The 17,527-nt window shown below is 41.3% G+C and overlaps 2 protein-coding genes across 6 annotated transcripts in view; one reads left to right on the forward strand and one right to left on the reverse strand.

Annotated features, from left to right (window-relative positions):
* The window catches only part of PDK1 (pyruvate dehydrogenase kinase 1), a 52,777-nt gene extending 42,849 nt beyond the window's left edge, over positions 1-9,928 (forward strand). The window contains exons 14-15 of the transcript XR_013347463.1: positions 8,233-8,833; positions 9,395-9,928. The gene's annotated coding sequence lies outside the window, so the exon portion shown is untranslated. The remainder of the gene's footprint in view (positions 1-8,232; positions 8,834-9,394) is intronic.
* LOC144271939 (neurabin-1-like) overlaps positions 1-17,527 on the reverse strand; it is an 83,238-nt gene that overhangs the window by 13,218 nt on the left and 52,493 nt on the right. For 2 of the 5 annotated variants that reach the window (XM_077829605.1, XM_077829607.1), the window contains one exon: positions 3,811-3,927. The exons of 1 other annotated variant lie outside the window; for it this stretch is intronic. In XM_077829605.1, coding sequence (XP_077685731.1) covers positions 3,811-3,927 — 117 coding nt within the window. Of the gene's footprint in view, positions 1-1,839; positions 2,035-3,810; positions 3,928-17,527 lie in introns of all 5 variants that reach the window. 2 more of the 5 variants (XR_013347460.1, XR_013347461.1) reach the window with 2 other exon arrangements.

Below are 17,527 nucleotides of genomic sequence, written 5' to 3' on the forward strand. Positions count from 1 at the left end.
GCTTTGCAGAAGGCGCTGACATAGATGGAAACTTAGTCATACATGGTACTGAAGAACCCAACAGGGGTACTGGAAGAGGAGTTAAGTCCAGTGGTACTGGTCTTAGGTATTTGTTCTGGCCATTTCTGCTAAGCGGTACCGGGTTCTTCTCAGAGACATGCTTACCCTCAGAGGTATGCGATTTTCCCCCTTGTCTTTATCGGAGAAGATATTCACCTCTATAGTAATGATTCTCAAGGTTGAAGAAGCTGTTCACCTGCTCAGAGAATGAGGTCATTCTGGAGGTACACTCCTTAATAGGAGAGTTAAAGCACCTCTTTTGGAGACCTTTAGAGAAGGTCTCTGAAACTTTCCCTTTTCTGTGGGAGTACTGCACCGAGCTTGAAGAGGTGCTAGATACCCCCAGAGATTGATGTAATGCGGGGAGGAGAGGGTGTTGTTCTGACCTGGGTCTGAAGTGGGACAAAATGACTGCTTTACCATTAACAGCCACAGCTGGATTTCCTGGTCTTTTAGAGGCCTGGATTTGAGGGCTAAACAGAAGTGCAGTGTGCAGCTTCCCTAGGCAGCAAATGCACTTAGAGTGTCTGTTGTTGACCAGAATGACCTCTAACCAAGGCAGTGTTTAAACCCCGATGAACTGGGCATAACCCTTTCAGGGACAAGCTCCCTGGAGGAAACAAAACAAATCTGTTAAATAACCAGTTGAACTAACTACAAACTAACAAACTCACTAACTAAAAGTAAAATAAATTAAGCTAGACCAAAGTAAGCAAGTAACTGAGACACGCCCAATGCAGATACACTAAGTTCTGTCTCAGCCTCAGGCAGCTGAGAAGGAACTGAGGGCAATTTGCCTGCAAGCCTGATATAGCCTTGGTCTGGAGCATGAGGATCTTAACAGTGCATGAACAGGCTGAAGGAACACGGCTAATGAAAAATCTCCAAACAAAGGCTCATGGGGCACATTCATACCTGGCCACTGACCAAAAGTAGTATCTAAATTAGTTTAAGATATTACCAAAATTCCAACAATCTCCCCAATTTGACATACTGTTGCTATGACAAACTCTGACCCCGGCATACAGTATACTGCCTTAGATTCTGCTCAGTTAAAGCAATTTAAAACATAGCTTCAAGTAAATTTTTTCCCTTGCAAGTGTTGCATCACAAGAATTGTTTTTTTTTTTAAACTAACTGGGCTCACAAACAACACAGAAGTGCCTCAGCTGATTGCTCCCCAAGCAGTCACTAAATGCTAGCCCAGTTTTCCTCTATCTTCACTGCGGGAAATGGCTTAAAGCATGGCCAGACTTTTCTTTTTATGAAAACTGAAAAGCAGCAAAAAGAGGAAGTGTCAGGGTGAGCAAATGCCCTTTAAAAAAAACAAACAAACAAACAAAAAAAACCCAGCTACAGGTATGTTAATAATTCAAAGAACAGGATCCAAGAGAGTTGTGGAGAGTGGAGATAAGGGAGAGCAACTTTTCTCACCCAAAGTATCTGGGCAATATTGGGAGTGACTGAGGATAAGACCCTGCAGTGCCCAAAGAGTGTAAGGAGATGGTGAGACACCAGCAACAGATCAAAAGGTTCCCAAGAGCGGAAGAGGGGGTATCTACATGCTGGGTGGTAACCAGTTCACTAGCAAGCCACTTGGGAAGCTCAATATGCAGGAATTGGCTTCACTGCAACTAGCCTGCAGAACTCCCCAAAAGCACTCCTCTTCATTCAGTTCTCTATATTTTTGAGAGAGTATTCTTGTGTTCTACCCTACCCTCAACTGCAATAGAGGGAGGAGTCATAGGGTCAACTCCTTTCTCCAGCCAACTCACGCACCTTTAGGAGGTATTTCATCCCCAGACTGTTCCAGACTTTTAAAGGGCATGGAAGAGGTGCGTACTGGTGTTTCTCTCTTTTCCAGCAGCTTTTTGAAGTAGAAGTTTGTTCCTCTGAAGGCAGGGGATGCTCTTGCGGCTAGTTCCACCTCTGGTGATGATATATGAAACTACCCAAGCAAGGTGGGACTTCTACCTGTGAAGGAGGTGCTAAGTCCAAGGCTCTAGATGTCCAAAATTAATCTTTAAGAATGACCAAGATTGGCCATTTACATAACCTGACCCTCACTTATACCAGAACTAATCATAATGAGTGGAAACAAACACTGCTTACTTTTTACCATGTAAAGTCATAATTCAGGAACAATTTTAATCTTTCTACTATGCATTTGCAGCTGCTCAGCAACACTTATTCTTTTTAAACAATTATTGTACAAGTCATAGCACAGTTTATGACAGGTGCCAGTTTAGCAGCCTCAAACTGACTACCAATTTTTCTGAAGTTGGAGAGCTGCAAGTACAGGTAAAATACCTTTCTCATTGAAATAACTGTCTTCACGCACAAAAAAGTGGCACGCTCAGTATTTCGGAGTACAAATTTTTTTGGGATAGCACAAGGATATTTAAGATAATTGCTAAAAAAACCTGCCGTTTAAAGATAACTTTCCCCTGTTGACATACAAAGCTCATACAAATATCAAGCAAACAAGTAACAATACTGGTACCATGAAACAGTACAAACTAGTACAATCTGTGTTCATACAGACAACTATTGCTGGAAGTCTAAAACTGAGAATTACTAAAAACTGCATTTGAAACTTAACGATCAAATACTCAAGAAAATATTGGGCTTCATAACAATTTTAAACAAATCTGCATTACTTGACACTTTTAGCAGCATGGATTCCATCCACTAACCTCAAAAGAGCACAGTGCTTTCCAGTGGTATGTACTAAGATTCCATTGGGTTTTGATTAGAAATAGGACCATTCCCCGTTAAAAAAAGCCATCAGAAATTATTCCAGTCCTGAAACTTGTGACCAATTAAAATATATTTTTAGACACCATGTAATTTTGTGCTAATGGACACAAACTTGTAGCATCATGCATAAAAGGCTATCTTTTTAGATAATAAAGATCAGAATATATTTTAGCACTTTACCAAAATTTGGTTTAAGTTAATTATCTAATAGCATCAGATCATTCAGGACCTGCTGTTAAAAATTTTCTTCAAACATTATCACTATCAGTTTATCAGGCTTGAAGGCACTATAACTCACATCTGAAAGATGACTGAAGTATAGTTTTTGCAAGTGCTTCCGTTCTTTTACGGTTTGTTCTATAAAACATAATGACTAATTCCTTTAAACAGATATACTTTTTAAAAAGTATAAAAGACTAGATTAAGTCGAAGATTTCAGCTGAAGGCAAAGAAGGTTAGCGTTTTGCCAGAAAAAGAACTCTGACTTTTAAATAGATTAAATGCTTTTAATAGATAAAATATATCTAAATAGTTTGGTATCTTATACATGAAAAATAAATTTAAACATACACTGATGTGAGGCAAGTTGAAAAATGCTGCAAATTTCATTCACTCACTCAAATTTTTGCTTTTACATATCTTTGAAATTCATAATTGTAATTTATTGTACAGTATTACTACCACTTAAAGCTATATTTGACTATAAATTGTGAAGCAAAGGCTAAAATTCCTCCTTAGGTTTTAGCCCACAAAAGCGTATGCCCAAATAAATTTGTTAGTCTCTAAGGTGCCACAAGGACTCGTGGTTTTTTTCCCCCTTACAATCTGAGTCCTTAGTTAAGTAACTATTTCAGTATTAAAGATGATAAAAAATATTAAGATACTGTGATAACTATCTAGTTTCATACAAAACAAAACCTATTATATTAACAGACAGTCTGTAGTATGAATGGCAACATCAACAAGACATATACACACTTTGAAACTCACCTCATTTGAAGAGAAGGTTAAAGTGTGTGAACGCCCTGACAGATTTGGTTCTGTCACTAACCCTGACAGATCACAACTTGGCCTGCTATGGTATGAATCATCTATGACAATTCTACTCTGCAAACAAGTGAAAATAATGTTTTATTAACTGAACCCTTGGAACAGTAGATCACAAGGAGACATTCTAGTACCCTTGATACTTCGTAAAAAGAAATTAAACATGAGTTATCTATAAATTTTAGATCTACCATGTATGAAATATGTTCACTTCATCAGGAGTCTTGACTTGTTTTTGCTGAACTCCCAAATTAACAAATATTATAGCAGCATTGAAGCCATTTTGGAAGTAATGCCACTTTATGCAGCAAGTCAGTCATAAAGTTAAAGTTAAATAGAGTTGAGCCAGGTCAGTACTTGGAAAGGATATTTCAAAGGTACATAGGTCATGCAGTAACTGGTTAGAAATTCAGCTGGTGGAATTATTCCCTCTGAATTTGTATGGAACTAAAGACACAGCATGGTATTATGGGACACTGAATATACTGTCTTTTGAATGACACAATGCTAAAATCCCAGCCACAACAGTAACCCCGTGGCCTTGGGGAAATATCTACTCTTGTAATTATACTTAAATTCAGCCTGAAGTTTTAATAATCTTGTCTTAAACTGTTGTGTGGTAATGCTACATACTTAAACAGTATCCTCATTTCATCCTGGAAGTGGCTGCATTTCCACAGTGGATAAAGTGATCAATGCATAGTTAGGTCTGTAAAGTACATTGGACTGCAAAGTACTACGTAATTGTATAATATAAGCAGGAGGAACTTAAGAGGAGATATAGCTGCACTGTTCTGGTATTTAAGAAATTAACTCCATTAAGACAAGATGCGTCAAGTCTTCTATTTATAAACCAGTTTTAGCCAAGATGGCTATACATAGTAGGAGCCCTATTTTTGTACTGAGCTGAACACTACATTTTAGAATGCAAGTTAAATAATTTTTCAGGCATCTTCACAACAAATGCTTTGTTTGTCTTAATGTGGTAACATTTACAGCAGCCACTCCACTGGATAATCTACATATAAGTTAATACATTCTTCTAATTATCTCCCAAATAGTAAATTGTGGTGAACATATTCTTAAGTACTTGCCATAAGTGACTACACCTACTATACTATTATTCAATATTTCTGACTATACATTGTTACTCAAGTAAATTTCAGGTTTAAAACAACATACATTTTTATATTTAGCAAATGTTTAATCTTCATACTGTTAAACTTTTAACCTACTTAAATCAGTTTACTACATTTAGTATGTGCTTAGTCAGGAAAACATTTTCATTTATAGGTCTTGGCAAGGAGCTGAGAACTAGAGCGTTCTGGGTTCAAATTTAGCTGCAGCCACTAACCGACACCTTGGACAAGTCACCTGACCTCTTCTTTTGACTCAGTCACCTTAGCTGTAAAGTTAAGATAAAACGAAAGGCCTCACAAAAAACAGATATTGTCACTGACAAACTTTTCAGAATAAGCCACAGGATAAACTCACTCTGAACAAAGATGATCCTATAAGAACAGGTTTTTAGGATCTGTAATTAAGCCCCTAATTACAATCTTTTATGTTTATCTTGCTGAAATAGAATTCACTGAGGCATGTGATCAAATGAAGTTAGTCTTACACTTTAAAAGTGCTTTTAATTACAAAAGCAAAGTAAGAGTTGCACATGCAGGACTAAATTTTGCTCCCAAATACATACCTGCTAGTCCACTGGAGATGTGTGCGCTTGTGGAGGGCAGCAATGATCTCCATAGTATATTACTGTATATATTTAACAGCATCTCTTCTACTCTGATTACTGCAACCTCCACCACTTTGGTCTTGACACCCATTTCACCTTTCTCTGGTCAGTGCAAAATGCTTTTGTCAAGGACACAGGTCTGATACATTGCTTTGACCAAGACATTTTTTTTTTTTTTTTAAATCTCACCACTGGTCCTCCTTTGTGTTATCAAATTAAGACTCCTTTGTTTTCAAAGCCTCTCCTCAGTCAATTCTAATTGATAGGGCTGTCATGCAATAACCATACACTTATAATTAATGTCTTATGCCACAGACTAAACAAAACTGATTTGTAAAGACATTTTTCTTAATTTCTTTTCTTTATGGTGTCATTGGACTAAGTTAAGGTTGTTTGGGTCCTTTACATATATATTTCCATACTTGACTTAAAGGATTTTTTAAGTTTAACTTTAACTCTGAATATCCAGAGTTTATAATGCCTATTTTGGGAATAATTACTTCATCCTTGTGTTGTATTTTATCTGGTATTACTGATACGTACTCTAACCTTAATTAACATAGTTCTCTCTCTCTCTCACTGGGATTCTCCTACCATTTTCTTTCTTTTGGGGGGGGGGGTGCGGAGGAGGATGTACGGGGGTGGGTGGGATGTATTTTAAATCTGTACATGCTTCTTAGTAGGGGTTGCTCTTAGTATCAGCCCAGATCTCTGGTTTTACTAGTTACTTTAGATTTTAGGGTCTGTTGTAGCCTTCCAGATACATAAAATGTTATCTGTAATTCTACAATCTGATTACTCCTTTTACCAAGTCACAAAGCAATTCCAACCAGACTATTTGGGAGTCTCTCTCCCTCTCTCTCCAAGACAGCAACATCATCCCTAGTAGCATCTTCCTTACCTTCCTAGTAAGATTAAATAGAGACCTAAGGAAGGGCCACATTTTAGACAAACTATTAATAGGGGGAGAGATAGGAGTGACAGCAGAATATCAGAAAGAAAACAGATCCAATAAGAAAAGGAGTACTTGTGGCACCTTAGAGACTAACCAATTTATTTGAGCATAAGCTTTCGTGAGCTACAGCTCACTTCATCGGATGCATACTGTGATGAAGCTGTAGCTCACAAAAGCTTATGCTCACATAAATTGGTTAGTCTCTAAGGTGCCACAAGTACTCCTTTTCTTTTTGCGAATACAGACTAACATGGCTGTTACTCTGAAACAGATCCAATAAGGTTTCCCTCTCTACTAGTTGTAGCTGTTTCTTGTCACTTAATTTATAGGCAACTTCCTATTCAGGATTCATAAGTGAGGGTGCAGAATGCTATCCATAGTATCATCAATTAAGAATTAGTACAGTGGTGCACAGCATTGATGGAAGAGTCTTTGTAGTGCAATTTTCAGAGTAGCAGCCATGTTAGTCTGTATTCACAAAAAGAAAAGGAGTACTAGTGGCACCTTAGAGACTAACCAATTTATTTGAGCATAAGCTTTCGTGAGCTACAGCTCACTTCATCGGATGCATAAAGTGGAAAATACAGTGAGAAGATTTATATACACACAGACCATGAAAAAATACACATTGTACGGAGAGTGATCACTTAAGATGATCCAACCTGAAGCAAATACTCACCAGCAACCACACAACACACAACAGAACCACTAACCCAGGAACCTATCCTTGCAACAAAGCCCGTTGCCAACTGTGCCCACATATCTATTCAGGGGACACCATCACAGGGCCTAATAACATCAGCCACACTATCAGAGGCTCATTCACCTGCACATCTACCAATGTGATATATGCCATCATGTGCCAGCAATGCCCCTCTGCCATGTACATTGGTCAAACTGGACAGTCTCTACGTAAAAGAATAAATGGACACAAATCAGATGTCAAGAATTATAACATTCATTAACCAGTCGGAGAACACTTCAATCTCTCTGGTCACTCGATTTCTGATCTAAAAGAGACTATTCTTCAACAAGAATATTCCCCCCCCCCCACTGTTCCTCAGACGTTCTTGTTAATTCCTGGAAATGTGCTGGAAATGGCCCACCTTGATTATCACTTCAAAAGGTTTTCTCTCCCCCGACCCCACTCTCCTGCTGGTAATAGCTCATCTTAAGTGATCACTCTCCTTACAACGTGTATGGTAAACATCCATTTTTGCATGGTCTGTGTGTATATAAATCTCCTCACTGTATTTTCCACTTTATGCATCCGATGAAGTGAGCTGTAGCTCACGAAAGCTTATGCTCAAATAAATTGGTTAGTCTCTAGGCCCTGGTCTACACTAGGACTTTAGGTCGAATTTAGCAGCATTAAATAGATGTAAACCTGCACCCGTCCACATGATGAAGCCCTTTATTTCAACTTAAAGGGCTCTTACAATCGATTTCCTTACTCCACCCCTGACAAGTGGATTAGCGCTTAAAATCGGCCTTGCCAGGTCGAATTTAGGGTACTGTGGACACAATTCGATGGTATTGGCCTCCGGGAGCTATCCCAGAGCGCTCCATTCTGACCACTCTGGACAGCACTCTCAACTCAGATGCACTGGCCAGGTAGACAGGAAAAGAACTGCAAACTTTTGAATCTCATTTCCTGTTTGGCCAGCGTGGCAAGCTGCAGGTGACCATGCAGAGCTCATCAGCAGAGGTGACCATGATGGAGTCCCAGAATCGCAAAAGAGCTCCAGCATGGACTGAACGGGAGGTACGGGATCTGATCGTTGTATGGGGAGAGGAATCTGTGCTATCAGAACTCCGTTCCAGTTTTCGAAGTGCCAAAACCTTTGTCAAAATCTCCCAGGGCATGAAGGACAGAGGCCATAACAGGGACCCGAAGCAGTGCCGCGTGAAACTTAAGGAACTGAGGCAAGCCTACTAGAAAACCAGAGAGGCGAACGGCCGCTCCGGGTCAGAGCCCCAAACATGCTGCTTCTATGATGAGCTGCATGCCATTTTAGGGGATTCAGCCACCACTACCCCAGCCGTGTTGTTTGACTCCTTCAATGGAGATGGAGGCAACACAGAAGCAGGTTTTGGGGACGAAGAAGATGATGATGAAGAAGTTGTAGATAGCTCAGAGCAAGCAAGCGGAGAAACCGGTTTTCCTGACAGCCAGGAACTGTTTCTCACCCTGGACCTGGAGCCAGTACCCCCCGAACCCACCCAAGGCTGCCTCCTGGACCCAGCAGGCGGAGAAGGGACATCCGGTGAGTGTACCTTTTAAAATACTGTACATGGTTTAAAAGCAAGCATGTGAAAGGATTACTTTGCCCTGGCATTCGCGGCTCTCCTGGATGTACTCCCAAAGCCTTTGCAAAAGATTTCTGGGGAGGGCAGCCTTATTACTTCCTCCATGATAGGACACTTTACCACTCCAGGCCAGTAACACGTACTCGGGAATCATTGTACATCAAAGCATTGCACTGTATGTTTGCTGGCGTTGAAACAACATCCGTTCTTTATCTCTCTGTGTTATCCTCAGGAGAGTGAGATATCATTCATGGTCACTTGGTTGAAATAGGGTGCTTTTCTTCAGGGAACATTCACTCAGAGGTGCCCGTTCCTGCTGGGCTGTTTGCCTGTGGCGGAACAGAAATGTTCCCCGCTGTTAGCCACGCGGTGGGGGGAGGCAAAATGCGACCTTGTAACGAAAGCACATGTACTATGTATGTAATGTTAACAGCAAGGTTTACCCTGAAAGAGTGTAGCCACTGTTTTATAAAATGTGTCTTTTTAAAGACTGCTGTCTCTTTTTTTTTCTCCACCAGCTGCATGTGTTTCAATGATCACAGGATCTTCTCCTTCCCAGAGGCTAGTGAAGATTAGAAAGAAAAAAAAAAACACACTCGTGATGAAATGTTCTCTGAGCTCATGCTGTCCTCCCATACTGACAGAGCACAGACAAATGCGTGGAGGCAAATAATGTCAGAGTGCAGGAAAGCACAAATTGACCGGGAGGAGAGGTGGTGGGCTGAAGAGAGTAAGTGGCGGGCTGAAGAGAGGGCTGAAGCTCAAATGTGGCGGCAGCGTGATGAGAGGAGGCAGGATTCAATGCTGAGGCTGCTGGAGGATCAAACCAGTATGCTCCAGTGTACAGTTGAGCTGCAGCAAAGGCAGCTGGAGCACAGACTGCCACTACAGCCCCTGTGTAACCAACCGCCCTCCTCCCCAAGTTCCATAGCCTCCACACCCAGATGCCCAAGAACGCGGTGGGGAGGCCTCCGGCCAACCAGCCACTCTACCACAGAGGATTGCCCAAAAAACAGAAGGCTGGCATTCAATAAATTTTAAAGTTGTAAACTTTTAAAGTGCTGTGTGGCATTTTCCTTCCCTCCTCCACCACCCCTCCTGGGCTACCTTGGTAGTCATCCCCCTATTTGTGTGACGAATGAATAAGGAATGTGAAGCAACAATGACTTTATTGCCTCTGAAAGCGGTGATCGAAGGGAGGAGGGGAGGGTGGTTAGCTTACAGAGAAGTAGAGTGAACCAAGGGGCGGGGGGTATCATCAAGGAGAAACAAACAGAACTTTCACACTGTAGCCTGGCCAGTCATGAAACTGGTTTTCAAAGCTTCTCTGATGCGTACCGCACCCTCCTGTGCTCTTCTAACCGCCCTGGTGTCTGGCTGCACGTAACCAGCAGCCAGGCGATTTGCCTCAACCTCCCACCCCGCCATAAACGTCTCCCCCTTACTCTCACAGATATTGTGGAGCGCACAGAAAGCAGTAATAACAGTGGGAATATTGGTTTCGCTGAGGTCTAAGTGAGTGAGTAAACTGCGCCAGCGCGCCTTTAAACATCCAAATGCACATTCTACCACTATTCTGCATTTGCTTAGCCTGTAGTTGAACAGCTCCTGACTACTGTCCAGGCTGCCTGTGTACGGCTTCATGAGCCATGGCATTAAGGGGTAGGCTGGGTCCCCAAGGATAACTATAGGCATTTCAACATCCCCAACAGTTATTTTCTGGTCTGGGAATAAAGTCCCTTCCTGAAGCTTTTGAAACAGACCAGAGTTCCTGAAGATGCGAGCGTCATGTACCTTTCCCGGCCATCCCACGTTTTTGTTGGTGAAACATCCCTTGTGATCCACCAGAGTTTGCAGCACTATTGAAAAGTACCCCTTGTGGTTTACGTACTCGCCGGCTTGGTGCTCCGGTGCCAAGATAGGGATATGGGTTCCGTCTATGGCCCCACCACAGTTAGGGAATCCCATTGCAGCAAAGCCATCCACTATGACCTGCACATTTCCCAGGGTCACTACCCTTGACATCAGCAGATCTTTGATTGCATGAGCTACTTGCATCACAGCAGCCCCCACAGTAGATTTGCCCACTCCAAATTGATTCCCAACTGACCGGTAGCTGTCTGGTGTTGCAAACTTCCACAGGGCTATCGCTACTCGCTTCTCAACTGTGAGGGCTGCTCTCATCTTGGTATTCATGCGCTTCAGGGCAGGGGAAAGCAAGTCACAAAGTTCCATCAAAGTGCCCTTACGCATGCGAAAGTTTCGCAGCCACTGGAAATCGTCCCAGACCTGCAACACTATGCGGTCCCACCAGTCTGTGCTTGTTTCCCAAGCCCAGAATCAGTGTTCCACAGCATAAACCTGCCCCATTAACACCATGATGCAAGCATTCGCAGGGCCCACGCTTTCAGAGAAATCTGTGTCCATGTCCTGATCACTCACGTGACCGCCCTGACGTCGCCTCCTCGCCCGGTATCGCTCTGCCAGGTTCTGGTGCTGCATATACTGCCGGATAATGCGTGTGGTGTTTAATGTGCTCCTAATTGCCAAAGTGAGCTGAGCGGCCTCCATGCTTGCCTTGGTATGGTGTCCGCACAGAAAAAAGGCGCGGAACGATTGTCTGCCGTTGCTCTGACAGAGGGAGGGGCGACTGACGACATGGCTTACAGGGTTGGCTTACAGGGAATTAAAATCAACAAAGGGGGTGGCTTTACATCAAGGAGTATTTCAGGCAGGACTTCACAGAGGGTTCCAATAAGAAATGGTGCACTTAAGTAATTGTTCTTATTGGAACAAGCAGGTTGGTCTGGCCTCGGATTGATACATGGCTAGATTTACTTCGCTGCACCTTCTCTGTGACTGACTGCAGTGTGACCTAGAGGAATGAGTCCCCTAGACTGGGGGGGGGAGGAGAGAGGGGGAAGCAAATGAGTACAAAACAAATCTGGTCTATTTCTTGTTTTGATCCACTCCATCTATCTTTTACATCTTTGGCTGGCAGCAGATGGTGCATAAGGACTGCAAGCCATCCACATCTCATGGCTGCTCGGCAGAAGACGGTGCAGTAGGACTGCTAGCCGTCCTCATCTCTTGCCTGCCTGGCAGAAGATGGTACAGTAGGACTGCTAGCAATCCGTATCGCCTGCCTGCTCACCATAAGATGGTTCAATAGGACTGACTGCAGGACTAAAGAGAATGACCTGGTCAAGTCACTCCAAATTTAGTCCCTGAGCCCATGTCTGCCCAGGCGCTCCCAGCCGACGTGGCCAGGAGCACCTCGGACATGACGAGAACGGCTACCAGTCGTACTGTACCGTCTGCTGCCACAAGGCAATGGGTTGATGCTGCTGTGTAGCAATGCAGTACCACATCTGCCAGCACCCAGGAGACATACGGTGACAGTTACCTGAGCGGGCTCCATGCTTGCCGTGGTATGGTGTCTGCACAGGTAACTCAGGAAAAAAGGCGCAAAACGATTGTCTGCCCTTGCTTTCATGGAGGGCAGGAGGGAACGGGGGCCTGACGATATGTACCCAGAACCATCCGCGACAATGTTTTAGCCCCATCAGGCATTGGGATCTCAACCCAGAATTCCAATGGGCAGCGGAGACTGCGGGAACTGTGGGATATCTACCCACAGTGCAACACTCTGGAAGTCGACTCTAGCCTCGGTACCATGGAAGCACTCCGCCGAGTTAATGCACTTAGAGCATTTTCTGTGGGGACACACACACTCGAATATATAAAACCGATGTCTAAAAAAACAACTTCTATAAATTCGACCTAATTTCGTAGTGTAGACATATCCTAAGGTGCCACTAGTACTCCTTTTCTTTTTGTGAATACAGACTAACATGGCTGCTACTCTGAACAGTGTATAGTAGTTAATTAATATATTTTTTTTTGTAAGGCTGTCAATTCATTGTAGTTAATGCATGCGATTAATGCTAAACAAATTAGATTAAAAATAGCTGAGATTAATTGCAGTTTTAATTGAACTTTTAAACAATAATAGAATGCCAATTTAAATTTATTATAAATATTTTTGGATGTTTTTCTACATTTTCAAATATGTTTATATCAGTTACAACACAGAATACAAAGTGTACAGTGCTCATTTAATATTATTTTTATTACAAATATTTGCACTGAAAAAAGATGAAGAAATAGTATTTTTCAATTCACCTCATACAGGTCCACTCAGTCCTACTTCTTGTTCAGCCAATCACTAAAACAAACAAGTTAGTTTACTTTTATGTGAGATAATGCTGCCTGTGTATTATTTATAATGTTGCCTGAAAGTGAGCACAGGGATCTAAATGGTAGTTTTGTAGAGGGTGTTGCAAGGTATTTACGTGCCAGATAAGCTAAACATGCATATCCCCTTTCATGCTTTGGCTTGTAGGTTCTAAAGTTTTATATTTTTTTTTTAAGTGCAGTTATGTAAAAAAAAATAAAAATCTACCTTTGTAAGTTGCACTTTCATGATAATGTGATTGCACTACAGTACTTGTATAAGCAACTGAAAAAGACTTATTTTTTACAGCGCAAACATTTGTAATAAAAATTATAATATAAAGTGAGCACTGTACACTTGTATTCTGTGTTGTAACTTAAATATATTAGAAAATGTAGAAAACATCTAAAATACGTATAATAAATTTAAATTGTTATTCTATTATAGTTTAACAGTGCAAATAAAACTGCGATTAATCACGACTGTTTTTTAATCTTGTGATTAACTGTGATTTTTAAAAATCATTTGACAGCCCTAATTAATTGTATCATAGCTGCATCCATGGCTCTAATCAGATCAAGGTTCCTTTGTGCTGGGTTCTGTTCATAAACACTTGACTCCATATATTTTAATACTTGATTACCTGCAAATGCTTTACGTGAATATTAATATGTTCACAGGAAAAAGGAGGAAAATTCTAAGTAAACAATAAATTTCACTAAAAGTTTATACCTCATTAGGAAAACTATCTTTCCTGCATAAATTCTCAGGAAAAAAAAAATTCTGCAAGAACTCTGGAGTGGTGTAAATGATCTCATTTCACATTTGTTCCATAAAAATTAAGGAATTTAGTAAGATGATAATATATAAATATATGACACTACAATGTTTTTCATAGCAATGAAGTATTGTTTGGTAACGTGTGGAATATTTGTGTGCCTGGCTAGAAGCTTAGGAAGCAGTGCAAAAATATCTAAAAGTTACAGCAAACACTATATAAGTTAATTATCTAAAAAATTACCTATGTGAATGGTATATACAAACCGTGGGCTCTACCACAGGAAAGGACTGTAAGTAAAGTAGTATTAGGAACAACAACACTGAGTAACTTGTCAATCTCAAAGGGCAAACTACCGGACAGTTGAAGCATGCTGGCAAGACAGTGTAGGAAAGTTTGTACTACTGATGCCGTTGCTACGCCTGAGAATACAATACTTAAGTCTCCTAAGTGGTCACCTTTCACAAACATTAACCTCTCTTCAATTTAGAAAAAATGCTCTTAACCAGTAAATTGTAATTCTGTACATTAGTGAAATAAAATCCTAATACTAGAGTAGTTATATACATTATCAAAAGATTAAATACTACATTTACAGATTCTCACACAGGAGAATAATCAGAAATAGTTCTTACCATTCTTTCAGAGTTCCTACTTTCCAATACACCTCTACCCCCATAGCATGTGACCCGATAGAACACGAATTTGGATATAACGCGGTAAACCACGGCTCTGGGGGGCGGGGCTGCGCGCTCTGGTGGATCTGTGGGTCAGCATGTCTGGCTCCGACATGTTGCTCTGAGCGGTGTGTTAAGGGTGCCGGGCCAGGGCCAAGGGGTTGGATAAAGGGCAGACGTCTCGGGGGGGAGGTGAGGGGCACGGGGGAGTGGTCAGGGGACAGGGTTGGATGGTTCGGAGGTTCTGAGGGCGGGGCGGTCAGGGGCGTTGGATAAGGCGTGGGAGTCCCAGAGAGACTGTTGGGGGTGCGGATAGGGAGCAGTCAGGGAGCAGGGGGGTCAGTTAGGGGTTGAGGTCCTGGGGGTGATTAGGGAAGGGGGAGGTGGATGGGTCGGGGATTCTGAGGGGTCAGTCAGGGGGCAGGAAGTGACTATTAATAATGGAAATGCTCGAGGCCAAAGCAAGTTTGATATAACGCGGTTTCACCTATAACACAGTAAGATTCTTTTGGCTCCTGAGGACCGCATTATATCGGGGTAGAAGTGTATTTTAAACAATGTATTTTCATGACTTCTCCACAATGGCTGTAAAATTATTACCAACAAGTAATAAATATTACACAACCAAACTCAACAATATTATTCCCCTGAAAAAGGTGTAATGGGAAATTTGTCCATTTATTGTGTTTCCTAAATGACAATGTGCATTACTGGGTACTCAACTCAGCTACATCTCTGTCTTAAACCTAATTTTAGAAGAAAATAAAATTATTTGTCCAAAACCTTACTATTTGTCATTCAGTTAATACAATTTGATTACTAACTGCCTGAGTCAGTAGTTGCTGTGTCTCCACTAAGCCAGAAAAGGAGACCACAAAGCTGATCTTGGTGGGACGGTTACAATATTTGGTATCCCACTGAGTGTGGATTTAAGGCCAGTCAGTACACAGGTAATGGTTAAAGAATGCGTGTCAACTTCCACCACTAGAGGCCTCTACAGAGTAGGCGGTGACTAGCTAAAGACTGCTGTGCCCTCCAGGCAGAAAAAACTGCCTCACAGGCCAAGATAAAGCCAAGAGCAACCATCAAGAATGAGATATGAGAGAAGGGAATGGGAGGTGGAACCAGTTGGCAGTGGGACACAATCTACTGGAAAGTTGAAAGTGATAATGAACAGGATGAAGAGTTATGGGGTGGAGGAGAATCAGCTGGGGGTCTGGAGGGGAAGAGATCCCCAGAGGCACAGAAAGTGAAGGCTGTCAATACAGGTGAGAACAGGCTCAGCATCTGCTACCCAAGTATGCTTTAAGTGGGGCATGTGCTGGCACATCACAGCACTGGGCCTTCTGCCACCCATCAATAAAACTATTACTCCAGGGGAAAGGGTTACATAGAGAGAACCGCACGGTTTATCACGCCTCAAATGGTTCATGAAATGCTGAACTGCTGTGCAGTACTGGTACCCAAACACTTTAGGCACATTTTATCATTTCTTGTTTAGAAAGCGTTTTGCAATATCTTAAATAGATATCAATTGTAAATCCCTTATAAGTTATACATTAAAAATAACCTAATATTCACTAGGATATGCAAACTCACTCTAACAGAGGGCCTGGTGACCCCAAAGCCCTGGCTTATTTGGAGAAGCATCCCTGGGGGTGGGGAGGAAGGGAAATGCTATGGTTCCCACTACACAGATATAATAGATGGTTGGAGAAGAACAAATAGATACACAAGTTCTGCAAACAAAACAAAACAAAAAAATACTGCACAAAATTCTTTAAACTAAAAGGCCAACATATTCCACTTTAGGGATTCTCAAACTTCTCATGGTAAGGACCAGATGTTTACTCGAGAGAGAGAAAGACACAGAGAGATCTCTTACAATAAAACACTTTCAATCCTACTTACAAACTCACAGACCACTTCCCCTCCCACTTATAAGTATGCAGACCCCTTAACAGACTCTTGTGACAACTACTGCAATTCCTTACATGACAAACACGAGAACAGTTTTTAATGTATTTTAACTATATTTTCATGTAATTAGCAACTAGACAAGGAAAGCCAGCACTATGTTATCAGCAAACTCCACACATTTATCAGTGGTTTCCCTAAACTATAGTATAGAAAAACTCTGTTCTGTATGTTCCATATGGCCCTAGATTAAGTGGTAAAAAGGAGAATGTGAAAGCCCACTGTAGAGGACTGAAGACAAAAAAAAATCAATTGTAAGAATTAAAACTGAATTTTGTGAAAGTTTAATATGTTAGTAGTTTATAGTCTCAGACAAGAAAAAATCCAAAGGGAACACAGGAATAAAGATAACAGATAAACAGGTAAATTAAAAATGGCATTTAGTGATTAGTATTATTTGTGTATCTGTTTTTAAATGTGTTTAGACAACAACCAGTGTTTTATGGAAATTACATTCACTTTAGACTTTAAATATAGCTAAATAAAAATTACTTAATGGGACACCCATCAGAATTTCTAGTAAATTTCAGTTACCTCTTCCCAGCACCTCCGCTTCCCCTAAGCCTAACAGTACCCTTACCCAAATAGTTCAGACTGTCAAGATGGAAACTTGATAGTAGTAAATTGAATTATGTAGTGTCACTTTTTACAGGATGTACGAAAAGCTGCTTTTTAAAGTTACTAAATCATTAGTAGAATTACTAAGTAATAACTTTCAAAATAGCACTATCAATGATGTAAGACAGCATTTCCCTTCTCCCCTCTCCAAGTTAGCAATGTGGGAAGGGCTGGGTGGTCACAATTCCCTACACCTGTTTGCGACCCCAAATTGAGAACCCCAGTTTAAGGTATTTAAAAAACATTGGGTGAATTTTTCAAAAGCACCTAAGCGACTTAGAATCTTAGCTCCCATTTTCAAAAGAAACACTTTTAAAAAGTTCACCTATTTTCAAGTTTTACTTTCTGTACTTGAAAGTTTAAG

Source organism: Eretmochelys imbricata, chromosome 11 (assembly GCF_965152235.1).
Source record: "Eretmochelys imbricata isolate rEreImb1 chromosome 11, rEreImb1.hap1, whole genome shotgun sequence".
Classification (NCBI taxonomy): domain Eukaryota; kingdom Metazoa; phylum Chordata; order Testudines; family Cheloniidae; genus Eretmochelys; species Eretmochelys imbricata.